Consider the following 19,508-nt stretch of genomic DNA (forward strand, 5'->3'; position numbering starts at 1 on the left):
CAATATCAGCTTCTAACAGATCACCTTGTGCCTACTTCACCTGCAGGAACGGCTGGCAGGACGGAAGGCGGCCATTACCACACTGCAAGATGACGGCACGTCACTCGATTACAAGTAAAGACACTGAGGTAATGAGTGACCGCAGTGCAAAAATGGATGACCGCGCATACGTGTGGAGTGACCTATGGGCACAGCCGCAACATTACATGAGGTTTTCTCTGGAATTAATTGCCCACCCTACGCTCACAAGTTGTCAGCGAATGGACAGCGGGTTATTCACACAGATCCATGACACCCATAATAACATCCCATCATGGAAACCGTGGGCGAGGAAGACAAGGAGGCGGATACTGATCTCACCGCAAGCCCACAACATAAGACCTTACATGAAAGGGTCAAATGTACGAGAGAAACAAGCAAAACCAAAAAAAAGCAAACCCCCAAAGTATACTCCTGCTACACCATTACAGGGGTCACATATACAGTATACAGAGACCCCGCAGTGACCGGACGTCTCCTGCACCATTACAGGGGTCACATATACAGTATACAGAGACCCCGCAGTGACCGGACGTCTCCTGCACCATTACTGGGGCACATATACAGTATACAGAGACCCCGCAGTGACCGGACGTCTCCTGCACCATTACAGGGGTCACATATACAGTATACAGAGACCCCGCAGTGACTGGACGTCTCCTGCACCATTACAGGGGTCACATATACAGTATACAGAGACCCCGCAGTGACCGGACGTCTCCTGCACCATTACAGGGGTCACATATACAGTATACAGAGACCCCGCAGTGACCGGACGTCTCCTGCACCATTACAGGGGTCATATATACAGTATACAGAGACCCCGCAGTGACCGGACGTCTCCTGCACCATTACAGGGGTCACATATACAGTATACAGAGACCCCGCAGTGACCGGACGTCTCCTGCACCATTACAGGGGTCATATATACAGTATACAGAGACCCCGCAGTGACCGGACGTCTCCTGCACCATTACAGGGGTCACATATACAGTATACAGAGACCCCGCAGTGACCGGACGTCTCCTGTATCATTACAGGGGTCATATATACAGTATACAGAGACCCCGCAGTGACCGGACGTCTCCTGCACCATTAGAGGGGGAAAAAATTGGTTTGGTGTGGATGGAGAGTGGATATGGGCGTGACTGTGAAATGGGTGTGGTTAGGGGGCGTGGCCTAAAACAGGTTGTCCTCTCCTCCGCCCCTATACAGGTTGTCCTCTCCTCCGCCCCTATGCAGGTTGACCTCTGCTCCGCCCCTATGCAGGTTGCCCTCTGCTCCGCCCCAATGCAGGTTGCACTCTCCTCCGCCCCTATGCAGGTTGTCCTCTCCTCAGCCCCTATGCAGGTTGCCCTCCCCTCCGCCCCTATGCAGGTTGCCCTTTGCTCCGCCCCTATGCAGGTTGCTCTCTGCTCCGCCCCTATGCAGGTTGCCCTCTGCTCCGCCCCTATGCAGGTTGCCCTCTGCTCCGCCCCTATTCAGGTTGCCCTCTGCTCCTCCCCTATGCAGGTTGCCCTCTGCTCCGCCCCTATGCAGGTTGCCCTCTGCTCCGCCCCTATGCAGGTTGCCCTCTGCTCCGCCCCTATGCAGGTTGCCCTCTGCTCCGCCCCTATGCAGGTTGCCCTCTGCTCCGCCCCTATGCAGGTTGCCCTCTGCTCCGCCCCTATGCAGTTTGCCCTCTGCTCCGCCCCTATGCAGGTTGCCCTCTGCTCCACCCCCTATGCAGGTTGCCCTCTGCTCCGCCCCCTATGCAGGTTGCCCTCTGCTCCGCCCCTATGCAGGTTGCCCTCTGCTCCGCCCCCTTTGCAGGTTGCCCTCTGCTCCGCCCCCTATGCAGGTTGCCCTCTGCTCCGCCCCTATGCAGGTTGCCCTCTGCTCCGCCCCTATGCAGGTTGCCCTCTGCTCCGCCCCTATGCAGGTTGCCCTCTCCTCCGCCCCTATGCAGGTTGCCCTCTGCTCCGCCCCTATACAGGTTGCCCTCTGCTCCGCCCCTATACAGGTTGCCCTCTGCTCCGCCCCTATGCAGGTGGCCCTCTGCTCCGCCCCTATGCAGGTTGCCCTCTGCTCCGCCCCTATGCAGGTTGCCCTCTCCTCGGGCCCCGCACGCTTCCCCCTCCTCTCCTTTCTGCTTCTCCCGCACGGATCCTCCACTGCCCTGCACAGCTCCCCATCTCCACTGTATAAATCCCCCTCTCTCCTTTGCCCCTGTATAGATTCCTCTTCGTCGCTGCCCCATATAGCTCCCCCTCCTTCGTCTCCTCCACCCTCATAAAGATCCCTCATCCTCTCCAGCGGCCCGTAGAGATCCCCCTCCTATCCTCCTCTTCCTCGTACATATCCCTGTACTCTCCTCCTCCTCATCCTCCTCTTTGTATATATCCCCATCTCCTCCTCCATCTCAATCCCCCCCGCCGTGTGGGGGCTGATGATAGGGGTGGTGGTGTATTAGGGCAAGAGCGCTGTGTGGGGGCTAATGATGGGGGGGTGGGGGTGTATTAGGGCAAGAGCGCTGTGTGGGGGCTAATGATGGGGGTGTGGGGGTGTATTAGGGCAAGATCGCTGCGTGGGGGTGTATTGGGGCATGAGTGCTGTGTGGGGGCTGATGGGGGGGTGGGGGTGTATTAGGCCAGGAGCGCCGTGTGGGGGCTGATGATGGGGGTGGGGGTGTATTAGGGCAGGAGCGTTGTGTTGGGGCTGATGGGGTTGGGGGTTTATTAGGGCAGGAGCGCTGTGTGGGAACTGATGATGGGGGGTGGAGGTGTATTAGGGCAGGAGCGCTGTGTGGGGACTGATGATGGGGGGTGGAGGTGTATTAGGGCAGGAGCGCTGTGTGGAGCTGATGGGGGGTGGGGGTGTATTAGAGCAGAAGCTCTGTGTGGGGCTGATGGGGGTGGTGGTGTATTAGGGCAGGAGCGCTGTGTGGGGGCTGATGATGGGGGTGGGGGTGTATTTGGGCAGGAGCGCCGTGTGGGGGCTGATGATGGGGGGGGTGGTATATTAGGGCAGGAGCGCCGTGTGGGGGCTGATGATGGGGGGTGGTGGTGTATTAGGGCAGGAGCGCCGTGTGGGGGCTGATGATGGGGGTGGGGGTGTATTAGGGCAGGAGCGCTGTGTGGGGCTGATGATGGGGTGGTGGTGGTATATTAGGGCAGGAGCGCCCTGTGGGGGCTGATAATGGGGGATGGTGGTGTATTAGGGCAGGAGCGCCCTGTGGGGGCTGATTATGGGGGATGGTGGTGTATTAGGGCAGGAGCAGCGTGTGGGGGCTGATATTGGGGGTGTATTAGGGCAGGAGCGCTGTGTGGGGGCTGATGATGGGGGTGGTGTATTAGGGCAGGAGCGCTGTGTGGGGGCTGATGATGGGGGGTGGTGTATTAGGGCAGGAGCGCTGTGTGGGGGCTGATGGGGGGTGGTGGTGTATTAGGGCAGGAGCGCTGTGTGGGAGTTGATGATAGGGGGTGGTGATGTTTTAGGGCAGGAGCGCTGTGTTGGGGCTGATGATGGGGGTGTATTAGGGCAGGAGCTCTGTGTGGGGGCTGGTGATGGGGGTGTATTAGGGCAGAAGCGCTGTGTGGGGGCTGATGATGGGGGGTTGGTGTATTAGGGCAGGAGCGCTGTGTGGGGGCTGATGATGGGGGTGGTGGTGTATTAGGGCAGGAGCGCTGTGTGGGGGCTGATGATGGGGGTGGGGGTGTATTAGGGCAGGAGCGCTGTGTGGGGGTTGATGATGGGGGTTGGTGTATTAGGGCAGGAGAGCTGTGTGGGGGCTGATGATGGGGGTGGGGGTGTATTAGGGCAGGAGCGCTGTGTGAGGGCTGATGATGGGGGTGGGCGTGTATTAGGGCAGGAGCGTTGTGTGGGGGCTGATGGGGATGGGGTGTATTAGGGCAGGAGCGCTGTGTGGGGGCTGATGGGGGGGTTGGTGTATTAGGGCAGGAGCGCTGTGTGGGGGCTGATGGGGGGTTGGTGTATTAGGGCAGCAGCGCTGTGTGGGGGCTGATGATGGGGTGGGGGTGTATTAGGGCAGGAGCGCTGTGAGGGGGCTGATGATGGGGGTTGGGGGTATATTAGGGCAGGAGCGCTGTGTGGGGGCTGATAATGGGGGGTTGTATTAGGCGCTGGTCCTGGTGTTGATAGACTGGTTTCTCCTCACATCTCTTCATGTGATCGCGGCTCTATATAATCCTCACGTCTGTTCTTCATGTGATCGCGGCTCTATATAATCCTCACACGTCTCTTCTTCATGTGATTGCGGCTCTATATAATCCTCACATGTCTCTTCTTCATGTGATCGCGGCTCTATATAATCCTCACACGTCTGTTCTTCATGTGATCGCGGCTCTATATAATCCTCCCACGTCTGTTCTTCATGTGATTGCGGCTCTATATAATCCTCACGTCTGTTCTTCATGTGATCGTGGCTCTATATAATCCTCACGTCTGTTCTTCATGTGATCGCGGCTCTATATAATCCTCACGTCTGTTCTTCATGTGATCGCGGCTCTATATAATCCTCACACGTCTGTTCTTCATGTGATCGTGGCTCTATATAATCCTCACACGTCTCTTCATGTGATCGCGGCTCTATATAATCCTCACACGTCTCTCCTTCATGTGATCGCGGCTCTATATAATCCTCAAGTCTGTTCTTCATGTGATCGCGGCTCTATATAATCCTCACACGTCTGTTCTTCATGTGATTGCGGCTCTATATAATCCTCACGCGTCTCCTAATGTGATTGCAGCTCTATGTAATCCTCACGTCTCTTCTTCATGTGATTGCGGCTCTATGTAATCTTCACGTCTCTTCTTCATGTGATTGCGGCTCTATGTAATCCTCACGTCTGTACTTCATGTGATCGCGGCTCTATATAATCCTCACACGTCTGTTCTTCATGTGATCGCGGCTCTATATAATCCTCACCCGTCTGTTCTTCATGTTATCGCGGCTCTATATAATCCTCATGCGTCTCTTCTTCATGTGATCGCGGCTCTATATAATCCTCACACGTCTGTTCTTCATGTGATCGCGGCTCTATATAATCCTCACACGTCTGTTCTTCATGTGATCGCAGCTCTATATAATCCTCACACGTCTGTTCTTCATGTGATCGTGGCTCAATATAATCCTCACGTCTCTTCATGTGATCGCGGCTCTATATAATCCTCACGTCTGTCCTTGATGTGATCGCGGCTCTATATAATCCTCACACGTCTGTTCTTCATGTGATCGCGGCTCTATAAAATCCTCACGTCTGTTCTTCATGTGATCGCGGCTCTATATAATCCTCACACGTCTGTTCTTCATGTGATCGTGGCTCTATATAATCCTCACGTCTCTTCATGTGATCGCGGCTCTATATAATCCTCAAGTCTGTTCTTCATGTGATCGCGGCTCTATATAATCCTCACACGTCTGTTCTTCATGTGATCGCGGCTCTATATAATCCTCACACGTCTGTTCTTCATGTGATCGCGGCTCTATATAATCCTCACACGTCTGTTCTTCATGTGATCGCGGCTCTATATAATCCTCACGTCTGTTCTTCATGTGATCGCGGCTCTATATAATCCTCACGTCTGTTCTTCATGTGATCGCGGCTCTATATAATCCTCACACGTCTGTTCTTCATGTGATCGCGGCTCTATATAATCCTCACGTCTGTTCTTCATGTGATCGCGGCTCTATATAATCCTCACACGTCTCTTCTTCATGTGATCGCGGCTCTATATAATCCTCACACGTCTCTTCATGTTATCGCGGCTCTATATAATCCTCACGCGTCTCTTCTTCATGTTATCGCGGCTCTATATAATCCTCACACGTCTGTTCTTCATGTGATCGTGGCTCTATATAATCCTCACGTCTCTTCTTCATGTGATCGCGGCTCTATATAATCCTCACGTCTGTTCATGTGATCGCGGCTCTATATAATCCTCACATGTCTCTTCTTCATGTGATCGCGGCTCTATATAATCCTCACGTCTGTTCTTCATGTGATCGCGGCTCTATATAATCCTCACACGTCTGTTCTTCATGTGATCGCGGCTCTATATAATCCTCACACGTCTGTTCTTCATGTTATCGCGGCTCTATATAATCCTCATGCGTCTCTTCTTCATGTGATCGCGGCTCTATATGATCCTCACACGTCTGTTCTTCATGTGATCGCGGCTCTATATAATCCTCACACGTCTGTTCTTCATGTGATCACGGCTCTATATAATCCTCACACGTCTGTTCTTCATGTGATCCCGGCTCTATATAATCCTCACGTCTCTTCTTCATGTGATCCCGGCCTATATAATCCTCACACGTCTGTTCTTCATGTGATCATGGCTCTATATAATCCTCACGTCTGTTCTTCATGTGATCGCGGCTCTATATAATCCTCACGTCTGTTCTTCATGTGATCGCGGCTCTATATAATCCTCACGTCTGTTCTTCATGTGATCGCGGCTCTATATAATCCTCACACGTCTGTTCTTCACGTGATCGTGGCTCTATATAATCCTCACACGTCTCTTCATGTGATCGCGGCTCTATATAATCCTCACACGTCTCTCCTTCATGTGATCGCGGCTCTATATAATCCTCACACGTCTGTTCTTCATGTGATCGCGGCTCTATATAATCCTCACACGTCTGTTCTTCATGTGATCGTGACTCTATATAATCCTCACGTCTGTTCTTCATGTGATCGCGGCTCTATATAATCCTCACACGTCTGTTCTTCATGTGATCGTGGCTCTATATAATCCTCACGTCTCTTCTTCATGTGATCGCGGCTCTATATAATCCTCACGTCTGTTCTTCATGTGATCGTGGCTCTATATAATCCTCACGTCTCTTCTTCATGTGATCGCGGCTCTATATAATCCTCACGTCTGTTCATGTGATCGCGGCTCTATATAATCCTCACATGTCTCTTCTTCATGTGATCGCGGCTCTATATAATCCTCACGTCTGTTCTTCATGTGATCGCGGCTCTATATAATCCTCACACGTCTGTTCTTCATGTGATCGCGGCTCTATATAATCCTCACACGTCTGTTCTTCATGTTATCGCGGCTCTATATAATCCTCATGCGTCTCTTCTTCATGTGATCGCGGCTCTATATGATCCTCACACGTCTGTTCTTCATGTGATCGCGGCTCTATATAATCCTCACACGTCTGTTCTTCATGTGATCCCGGCTCTATATAATCCTCACGTCTCTTCTTCATGTGATCGCGGCCTATATAATCCTCACACGTCTGTTCTTCATGTGATCATGGCTCTATATAATCCTCACGTCTGTTCTTCATGTGATCGCGGCTCTATATAATCCTCACGTCTGTTCTTCATGTGATCGTGGCTCTATATAATCCTCACGTCTGTTCTTCATGTGATCGCGGCTCTATATAATCCTCACGTCTGTTCTTCATGTGATCGCGGCTCTATATAATCCTCACGTCTGTTCATGTGATCGCGGCTCTATATAATCCTCACATGTCTCTTCTTCATGTGATCGCGGCTCTATATAATCCTCACGTCTGTTCTTCATGTGATCGCGGCTCTATATAATCCTCACACGTCTGTTCTTCATGTGATCGCGGCTCTATATAATCCTCACACGTCTGTTCTTCATGTTATCGCGGCTCTATATAATCCTCATGCGTCTCTTCTTCATGTGATCGCGGCTCTATATGATCCTCACACGTCTGTTCTTCATGTGATCGCGGCTCTATATAATCCTCACACGTCTGTTCTTCATGTGATCCCGGCTCTATATAATCCTCACGTCTCTTCTTCATGTGATCGCGGCCTATATAATCCTCACACGTCTGTTCTTCATGTGATCATGGCTCTATATAATCCTCACGTCTGTTCTTCATGTGATCGCGGCTCTATATAATCCTCACGTCTGTTCTTCATGTGATCGTGGCTCTATATAATCCTCACGTCTGTTCTTCATGTGATCGCGGCTCTATATAATCCTCACGTCTGTTCTTCATGTGATCGCGGCTCTATATAATCCTCACACGTCTGTTCTTCATGTGATCGTGGCTCTATATAATCCTCACACGTCTCTTCATGTGATCGCGGCTCTATATAATCCTCACACGTCTGTTCTTCATGTTATCGCGGCTCTATATAATCCTCATGCGTCTCTTCTTCATGTGATCGCGGCTCTATATGATCCTCACACGTCTGTTCTTCATGTGATCGCGGCTCTATATAATCCTCACACGTCTGTTCTTCATGTGATCACGGCTCTATATAATCCTCACGTCTCTTCTTCATGTGATCGCGGCCTATATAATCCTCACACGTCTGTTCTTCATGTGATCATGGCTCTATATAATCCTCACGTCTGTTCTTCATGTGATCGCGGCTCTATATAATCCTCACGTCTGTTCTTCATGTGATCGCGGCTCTATATAATCCTCACGTCTGTTCTTCATGTGATCGCGGCTCTATATAATCCTCACACGTCTGTTCTTCATGTGATCGTGGCTCTATATAATCCTCACACGTCTCTTCATGTGATCGCGGCTCTATATAATCCTCACACGTCTCTCCTTCATGTGATCGCGGCTCTATATAATCCTCACACGTCTGTTCTTCATGTGATCGCGGCTCTATATAATCCTCACACGTCTGTTCTTCATGTGATCGTGGCTCTATATAATCCTCACGTCTGTTCTTCATGTGATCGTGGCTCTATATAATCCTCACGTCTCTTCTTCATGTGATCGCGGCTCTATATAATCCTCACGTCTGTTCTTCATGTGATCGTGGCTCTATATAATCCTCACGTCTCTTCTTCATGTGATCGCGGCTCTATATAATCCTCACGTCTGTTCATGTGATCGCGGCTCTATATAATCCTCACATGTCTCTTCTTCATGTGATCGCGGCTCTATATAATCCTCACGTCTGTTCTTCATGTGATCGTGGCTCTATATAATCCTCACGTCTCTTCTTCATGTGATCGCGGCTCTATATAATCCTCACGTCTGTTCATGTGATCGCGGCTCTATATAATCCTCACATGTCTCTTCTTCATGTGATCGCGGCTCTATATAATCCTCACGTCTGTTCTTCATGTGATCGCGGCTCTATATAATCCTCACACGTCTGTTCTTCATGTGATCGCGGCTCTATATAATCCTCACACGTCTGTTCTTCATGTTATCGCGGCTCTATATAATCCTCATGCGTCTCTTCTTCATGTGATCGCGGCTCTATATGATCCTCACACGTCTGTTCTTCATGTGATCGCGGCTCTATATAATCCTCACACGTCTGTTCTTCATGTGATCCCGGCTCTATATAATCCTCACGTCTCTTCTTCATGTGATCGCGGCCTATATAATCCTCACACGTCTGTTCTTCATGTGATCATGGCTCTATATAATCCTCACGTCTGTTCTTCATGTGATCGCGGCTCTATATAATCCTCACGTCTGTTCTTCATGTGATCGTGGCTCTATATAATCCTCACGTCTGTTCTTCATGTGATCGCGGCTCTATATAATCCTCACGTCTGTTCTTCATGTGATCGCGGCTCTATATAATCCTCACACGTCTGTTCTTCATGTGATCGTGGCTCTATATAATCCTCACACGTCTCTTCATGTGATCGCGGCTCTATATAATCCTCACACGTCTCTCCTTCATGTGATCGCGGCTCTATATAATCCTCACACGTCTGTTCTTCATGTGATCGCGGCTCTATATAATCCTCACACGTCTGTTCCTCATGTGATCGCGGCTCTATATAATCCTCACACGTCTGTTCTTCATGTGATCGCGGCTCTATATAATCCTCACGTCTGTTCTTCATGTGATCGCGGCTCTATATAATCCTCACGTCTGTTCTTCATGTGATCGCGGCTCTATATAATCCTCACGTCTGTCCTTCATGTGAGCGCGGCTCTATATAATCCTCACACGTCTCTTCTTCATGTGATCGCGGCTCTATATAATCCTCACACGTCTCTTCATGTTATCGCGGCTCTATATAATCCTCACGCGTCTCTTCTTCATGTTATCGCGGCTCTATATAATCCTCACACGTCTGTTCTTCATGTGATCGTGGCTCTATATAATCCTCACGTCTCTTCTTCATGTGATCGCGGCTCTATATAATCCTCACGTCTGTTCATGTGATCGCGGCTCTATATAATCCTCACATGTCTCTTCTTCATGTGATCGCGGCTCTATATAATCCTCACGTCTGTTCTTCATGTGATCGCGGCTCTATATAATCCTCACATGTCTCTTCTTCATGTGATCGCGGATCTATATAATCCTCACACGTCTATTCTTCATGTGATCGCGGATCTATATAATCCTCACACGTCTCTTCATGTTATCGCGGCTCTATATAATCCTCACGCGTCTCTTCTTCATGTTATCGCGGCTCTATATAATCCTCACACGTCTGTTCTTCATGTGATCGTGGCTCTATATAATCCTCACACGTCTCTTCTTCATGTGATAAAGGCTCTATATAATCCTCATGCGTCTCTTCTTCATGTGATCGCGGCTCTATATAATCCTCACATGTCTCTTCTTCATGTGATCGCGGCTCTATATAATCCTTACACGTCTCTTCTTCATGTGATCGTGGCTCTATATAATCCTCACACGTCTCTTCTTCATGTGATCGCGGCTCTAGATAATCCTCACGTCTGTTCTTCATGTGATCGCGGCTCTATATAATCCTCACGTCTGTTCTTCATGTGATCGCGGCTCTATATAATCCTCACGTCTGTTCTTCATGTGATCGCGGCTCTATATAATCCTCACACGTCTGTTCTTCATGTGATCGTGGCTCTATATAATCCTCACACGTCTCTTCATGTGATCGCGGCTCTATATAATCCTCACACGTCTCTCCTTCATGTGATCGCGGCTCTATATAATCCTCACACGTCTGTTCTTCATGTGATCGCGGCTCTATATAATCCTCACACGTCTGTTCTTCATGTGATCGTGGCTCTATATAATCCTCACGTCTGTTCTTCATGTGATCGTGGCTCTATATAATCCTCACGTCTCTTCTTCATGTGATCGCGGCTCTATATAATCCTCACGTCTGTTCTTCATGTGATCGTGGCTCTATATAATCCTCACGTCTCTTCTTCATGTGATCGCGGCTCTATATAATCCTCACGTCTGTTCATGTGATCGCGGCTCTATATAATCCTCACATGTCTCTTCTTCATGTGATCGCGGCTCTATATAATCCTCACGTCTGTTCTTCATGTGATCGTGGCTCTATATAATCCTCACGTCTCTTCTTCATGTGATCGCGGCTCTATATAATCCTCACGTCTGTTCATGTGATCGCGGCTCTATATAATCCTCACATGTCTCTTCTTCATGTGATCGCGGCTCTATATAATCCTCACGTCTGTTCTTCATGTGATCGCGGCTCTATATAATCCTCACACGTCTGTTCTTCATGTGATCGCGGCTCTATATAATCCTCACACGTCTGTTCTTCATGTTATCGCGGCTCTATATAATCCTCATGCGTCTCTTCTTCATGTGATCGCGGCTCTATATGATCCTCACACGTCTGTTCTTCATGTGATCGCGGCTCTATATAATCCTCACACGTCTGTTCTTCATGTGATCCCGGCTCTATATAATCCTCACGTCTCTTCTTCATGTGATCGCGGCCTATATAATCCTCACACGTCTGTTCTTCATGTGATCATGGCTCTATATAATCCTCACGTCTGTTCTTCATGTGATCGCGGCTCTATATAATCCTCACGTCTGTTCTTCATGTGATCGTGGCTCTATATAATCCTCACGTCTGTTCTTCATGTGATCGCGGCTCTATATAATCCTCACGTCTGTTCTTCATGTGATCGCGGCTCTATATAATCCTCACACGTCTGTTCTTCATGTGATCGTGGCTCTATATAATCCTCACACGTCTCTTCATGTGATCGCGGCTCTATATAATCCTCACACGTCTCTCCTTCATGTGATCGCGGCTCTATATAATCCTCACACGTCTGTTCTTCATGTGATCGCGGCTCTATATAATCCTCACACGTCTGTTCCTCATGTGATCGCGGCTCTATATAATCCTCACACGTCTGTTCTTCATGTGATCGCGGCTCTATATAATCCTCACGTCTGTTCTTCATGTGATCGCGGCTCTATATAATCCTCACGTCTGTTCTTCATGTGATCGCGGCTCTATATAATCCTCACACGTCTCTTCTTCATGTGATCGTGGCTCTATATAATCCTCACACGTCTCTTCATGTTATCGCGGCTCTATATAATCCTCACGCGTCTCTTCTTCATGTTATCGCGGCTCTATATAATCCTCACACGTCTGTTCTTCATGTGATCGTGGCTCTATATAATCCTCACACGTCTCTTCTTCATGTGATCGAGGCTCTATATAATCCTCACACGTCTCTTCTTCATGTGATCGTGGCTCTATATAATCCTCACATCTCTTCTTCATGTGATCGTGGCTCTATATAATCCTCACGTCTGTTCTTCATGTGATCGCGGCTCTATATAATCCTCACGTCTGTTCTTCATGTGATCGTGGCTCTATATAATCCTCACGTCTGTTCTTCATGTGATCGCGGCTCTATATAATCCTCACGTCTGTTCTTCATGTGATCGCGGCTCTATATAATCCTCACACGTCTGTTCTTCATGTGATCGTGGCTCTATATAATCCTCACACGTCTCTTCATGTGATCGCGGCTCTATATAATCCTCACACGTCTCTCCTTCATGTGATCGCGGCTCTATATAATCCTCAAGTCTGTTCTTCATGTGATCGCGGCTCTATATAATCCTCACACGTCTGTTCTTCATGTGATCGCGGCTCTATATAATCCTCACGTCTGTTCTTCATATGATCGCGGCTCTATATAATCCTCACGTCTGTTCTTCATGTGATCGCGGCTCTATATAATCCTCACACGTCTGTTCTTCATGTGATCGTGGCTCTATATAATCCTCACACGTCTCTTCATGTGATCGCGGCTGTATATAATCCTCACACGTCTCTCCTTCATGTGATCGCGGCTCTATATAATCCTCAAGTCTGTTCTTCATGTGATCGCGGCTTTATATAATCCTCACACGTCTGTTCTTCATGTGATCGCGGCTCTATATAATCCTCACACGTCTGTTCTTCATGTGATCGTGGCTCTATATAATCCTCACACGTCTCTTCATGTGATCGCGGCTCTATATAATCCTCACACGTCTCTCCTTCATGTGATCGCGGCTCTATATAATCCTCAAGTCTGTTCTTCATGTGATCGCGGCTCTATATAATCCTCACACGTCTGTTCTTCATGTGATCGCGGCTCTATATAATCCTCACGTCTGTTCTTCATATGATCGCGGCTCTATATAATCCTCACGTCTGTTCTTCATGTGATCGCGGCTCTATATAATCCTCACACGTCTGTTCTTCATGTGATCGTGGCTCTATATAATCCTCACACGTCTCTTCATGTGATCGCGGCTCTATATAATCCTCACACGTCTCTCCTTCATGTGATCGCGGCTCTATATAATCCTCAAGTCTGTTCTTCATGTGATCGCGGCTTTATATAATCCTCACACGTCTGTTCTTCATGTGATCGCGGCTCTATATAATCCTCACGCGTCTCCTAATGTGATTGCAGCTCTATATACTCCTCACGTCTGTTCTTCATGTGATCGCGGCTCTATATAATCCTCACGCGTCTCCTAATGTAATCGCGGCTCTATATAATCCTCACGTCTGTTCTTCATGTGATCGCGGCTCTATATAATCCTCACGTCTCTTCTTCATGTGATTGCGGCTCTATGTAATCCTCACGTCTCTTCTTCATGTGATTGCGGCTCTATGTAATCCTCACGTCTGTACTTCATGTGATCGCGGCTCTATATAATCCTCACACGTCTGTTCTTCATGTGATCGCGGCTCTATATAATCCTCACACGTCTGTTCTTCATGTGATCGCAGCTCTATATAGTCCTCACATGTCTGTTCTTCATGTGATCGTGGCTCTATATAATCCTCACGTCTCTTCATGTGATCGCGGCTCTATATAATCCTCACGTCTGTCCTTTATGTGATCGCGGCTCTATATAATCCTCACACGTCTGTTCTTCATGTGATGACGGCTTTATATAATCCTCACGTCTGTTCTTCATGTGATCGCGGCTCAATATAATCCTCACACGTCTGTTCTTCATGTGATCGTGGCTCTATATAATCCTCACGTCTCTTCATGTGATCGCGGCTCTATATAATCCTCAAGTCTGTTCTTCATATGATCGCGGCTCTATATAATCCTCACACGTCTGTCCTTCATGTGATCGCGGCTCTATATAATCCTTACGTCTGTCCTTCATGTGATCGCGGCTCTATATAATCCTCACACGTCTGTTCTTCATGTGATCGCGGCTCTATATAATCCTCACGTCTGTTCTTCATGTGATCGCGGCTCTATATAATCCTCAAGTCTGTTCTTCATGTGATCGCAGCTCTATATAATCCTCACACGTCTGTTTTTCATGTGATCGCGGCTCTATATAATCCTCACGTCTGTTCTTCATGTGATCGCGGCTCTATATAATCCTCATGCGTCTCTTCTTCATGTGATCGTGGCTCTATATAATCCTCATGCGTCTCTTCTTCATGTGATCGCGGCTCTATATAATCCTCACGTCTGTTCTTCATGTGATCGCGGCTCTATATAATCCTCACACGTCTGTTCTTCATGTGATCGCGGCTCTATATAATCCTCACACGTCTGTTCTTCATGTGATCGCGGCTCTATATAATCCTCACGTCTGTTCTTCATGTGATCGCGGCTCTATATAATCCTCACACGTCTCTTCTTCATGTGATCGCAGCTCTATATAATCCTCACGTCTGTCCTTCATGTGAGCGCGGCTCTATATAATCCTCACACGTCTCTTCTTCATGTGATCGCGGCTCTATATAATCCTCACACGTCTCTTCATGTTATCGCGGCTCTATATAATCCTCACGCGTCTCTTCTTCATGTTATCGCGGCTCTATATAATCCTCACACGTCTGTTCTTCATGTGATCGTGGCTCTATATAATCCTCACGTCTCTTCTTCATGTGATCGCGGCTCTATATAATCCTCACGTCTGTTCATGTGATCGCGGCTCTATATAATCCTCACATGTCTCTTCTTCATGTGATCGCGGCTCTATATAATCCTCACGTCTGTTCTTCATGTGATCGCGGCTCTATATAATCCTCACATGTCTCTTCTTCATGTGATCGCGGATCTATATAATCCTCACACGTCTATTCTTCATGTGATCGCGGATCTATATAATCCTCACACGTCTCTTCATGTTATCGCGGCTCTATATAATCCTCACGCGTCTCTTCTTCATGTTATCGCGGCTCTATATAATCCTCACACGTCTGTTCTTCATGTGATCGTGGCTCTATATAATCCTCACACGTCTCTTCTTCATGTGATAAAGGCTCTATATAATCCTCATGCGTCTCTTCTTCATGTGATCGCGGCTCTATATAATCCTCACATGTCTCTTCTTCATGTGATCGCGGCTCTATATAATCCTTACACGTCTCTTCTTCATGTGATCGTGGCTCTATATAATCCTCACACGTCTCTTCTTCATGTGATCGCGGCTCTATATAATCCTCACGTCTGTTCTTCATGTGATCGCGGCTCTATATAATCCTCACGTCTGTTCTTCATGTGATCGCGGCTCTATATAATCCTCACGTCTGTTCTTCATGTGATCGCGGCTCTATATAATCCTCACACGTCTGTTCTTCATGTGATCGTGGCTCTATATAATCCTCACACGTCTCTTCATGTGATCGCGGCTCTATATAATCCTCACACGTCTCTCCTTCATGTGATCGCGGCTCTATATAATCCTCACACGTCTGTTCTTCATGTGATCGCGGCTCTATATAATCCTCGCACGTCTGTTCTTCATGTGATCGTGGCTCTATATAATCCTCACGTCTGTTCTTCATGTGATCGTGGCTCTATATAATCCTCACGTCTCTTCTTCATGTGATCGCGGCTCTATATAATCCTCACGTCTGTTCTTCATGTGATCGTGGCTCTATATAATCCTCACGTCTCTTCTTCATGTGATCGCGGCTCTATATAATCCTCACGTCTGTTCATGTGATCGCGGCTCTATATAATCCTCACATGTCTCTTCTTCATGTGATCGCGGCTCTATATAATCCTCACGTCTGTTCTTCATGTGATCGTGGCTCTATATAATCCTCACGTCTCTTCTTCATGTGATCGCGGCTCTATATAATCCTCACGTCTGTTCATGTGATCGCGGCTCTATATAATCCTCACATGTCTCTTCTTCATGTGATCGCGGCTCTATATAATCCTCACGTCTGTTCTTCATGTGATCGCGGCTCTATATAATCCTCACGCGTCTGTTCTTCATGTGATCGCGGCTCTATATAATCCTCACACGTCTGTTCTTCATGTTATCGCGGCTCTATATAATCCTCATGCGTCTCTTCTTCATGTGATCGCGGCTCTATATGATCCTCACACGTCTGTTCTTCATGTGATCGCGGCTCTATATAATCCTCACACGTCTGTTCTTCATGTGATCCCGGCTCTATATAATCCTCACGTCTCTTCTTCATGTGATCGCGGCCTATATAATCCTCACACGTCTGTTCTTCATGTGATCATGGCTCTATATAATCCTCACGTCAGTTCTTCATGTGATCGCGGCTCTATATAATCCTCACGTCTGTTCTTCATGTGATCGTGGCTCTATATAATCCTCACGTCTGTTCTTCATGTGATCGCGGCTCTATATAATCCTCACGTCTGTTCTTCATGTGATCTCTTCATGTGATCGCGGCTCTATATAATCCTCACACGTCTGTTCTTCATGTGATCGTGGCTCTATATAATCCTCACACGTCTCTTCATGTGATCGCGGCTCTATATAATCCTCACACGTCTCTCCTTCATGTGATCGCGGCTCTATATAATCCTCACATGTCTGTTCTTCATGTGATCGCGGCTCTATATAATCCTCACACGTCTGTTCCTCATGTGATCGCGGCTCTATATAATCCTCACACGTCTGTTCTTCATGTGATCGCGGCTCTATATAATCCTCACGTCTGTTCTTCATGTGATCGCGGCTCTATATAATCCTCACGTCTGTTCTTCATGTGATCGCGGCTCTATATAATCCTCACACGTCTCTTCTTCATGTGATCGTGGCTCTATATAATCCTCACACGTCTCTTCATGTTATCGCGGCTCTATATAATCCTCACGCGTCTCTTCTTCATGTTATCGCGGCTCTATATAATCCTCACACGTCTGTTCTTCATGTGATCGTGGCTCTATATAATCCTCACACGTCTCTTCTTCATGTGATCGAGGCTCTATATAATCCTCACACGTCTCTTCTTCATGTGATCGTGGCTCTATATAATCCTCACATCTCTTCTTCATGTGATCGTGGCTCTATATAATCCTCACGTCTGTTCTTCATGTGATCGCGGCTCTATATAATCCTCACGTCTGTTCTTCATGTGATCGTGGCTCTATATAATCCTCACGTCTGTTCTTCATGTGATCGCGGCTCTATATAATCCTCACGTCTGTTCTTCATGTGATCGTGGCTCTATATAATCCTCACACGTCTCTTCATGTGATCGCGGCTCTATATAATCCTCACACGTCTCTCCTTCATGTGATCGCGGCTCTATATAATCCTCAAGTCTGTTCTTCATGTGATCGCGGCTCTATATAATCCTCACACGTCTGTTCTTCATGTGATCGCGGCTCTATATAATCCTCACGTCTGTTCTTCATATGATCGCGGCTCTATATAATCCTCACGTCTGTTCTTCATGTGATCGCGGCTCTATATAATCCTCACACGTCTGTTCTTCATGTGATCGTGGCTCTATATAATCCTCACACGTCTCTTCATGTGATCGCGGCTCTATATAATCCTCACACGTCTCTCCTTCATGTGATCGCGGCTCTATATAATCCTCAAGTCTGTTCTTCATGTGATCGCGGCTTTATATAATCCTCACACGTCTGTTCTTCATGTGATCGCGGCTCTATATAATCCTCACGCGTCTCCTAATGTGATTGCAGCTCTATATACTCCTCACGTCTGTTCTTCATGTGATCGCGGCTCTATATAATCCTCACGCGTCTCCTAATGTAATCGCGGCTCTATATAATCCTCACGTCTGTTCTTCATGTGATCGCGGCTCTATATAATCCTCACGTCTCTTCTTCATGTGATTGCGGCTCTATGTAATCCTCACGTCTCTTCTTCATGTGATTGCGGCTCTATGTAATCCTCACGTCTGTACTTCATGTGATCGCGGCTCTATATAATCCTCACACGTCTGTTCTTCATGTGATCGCGGCTCTATATAATCCTCACACGTCTGTTCTTCATGTGATCGCAGCTCTATATAGTCCTCACATGTCTGTTCTTCATGTGATCGTGGCTCTATATAATCCTCACGTCTCTTCATGTGATCGCGGCTCTATATAATCCTCACGTCTGTCCTTTATGTGATCGCGGCTCTATATAATCCTCACACGTCTGTTCTTCATGTGATGACGGCTTTATATAATCCTCACGTCTGTTCTTCATGTGATCGCGGCTCAATATAATCCTCACACGTCTGTTCTTCATGTGATCGTGGCTCTATATAATCCTCACGTCTCTTCATGTGATCGCGGCTCTATATAATCCTCAAGTCTGTTCTTCATATGATCGCGGCTCTATATAATCCTCACACGTCTGTCCTTCATGTGATCGCGGCTCTATATAATCCTCACGTCTGTCCTTCATGTGATCGCGGCTCTATATAATCCTCACACGTCTGTTCTTCATGTGATCGCGGCTCTATATAATCCTCACGTCTGTTCTTCATGTGATCGCGGCTCTATATAATCCTCAAGTCTGTTCTTCATGTGATCGCGGCTCTATCTAATCCTCACGTCTCTTCATGTGATCGCGGCTCTATATAATCCTCACGTCTGTTTTTCATGTGATCGCGGCTCTATATAATCCTCACGTCTGTTCTTCATGTGATCGCGGCTCTATATAATCCTCATGCGTCTCTTCTTCATGTGATCGTGGCTCTATATAATCCTCATGCGTCTCTTCTTCATGTGATCGCGGCTCTATATAATCCTCACGTCTGTTCTTCATGTGATCGCGGCTCTATATAATCCTCACACGTCTGTTCTTCATGTGATCGCGGCTCTATATAATCCTCACGTCTGTTCTTCATGTGATCGCGGCTCTATATAATCCTCACACGTCTCTTCTTCATGTGATCGCAGCTCTATATAATCCTCACGTCTGTCCTTCATGTGAGCGCGGCTCTATATAATCCTCACACGTCTCTTCTTCATGTGATCGCGG

General features: G+C 47.6%; 1 protein-coding gene across 1 annotated transcript in view; it reads left to right on the top strand.

Annotated features, from left to right (window-relative positions):
- Positions 1-313: 313 nt before the first annotated feature.
- Positions 314-19,508, top strand: part of LOC142257687 (ephrin-A3-like) — a 35,170-nt gene continuing 15,975 nt past the window's right edge. The window contains exon 1 of the mRNA XM_075329823.1: positions 314-401. Within this exon, the coding sequence (XP_075185938.1) occupies positions 314-401 (88 nt within the window). The remainder of the gene's footprint in view (positions 402-19,508) is intronic.

The sequence above is a fragment of the Anomaloglossus baeobatrachus genome, chromosome 12, assembly GCF_048569485.1.
Source record: "Anomaloglossus baeobatrachus isolate aAnoBae1 chromosome 12, aAnoBae1.hap1, whole genome shotgun sequence".
NCBI lineage: Eukaryota > Metazoa > Chordata > Amphibia > Anura > Aromobatidae > Anomaloglossus > Anomaloglossus baeobatrachus.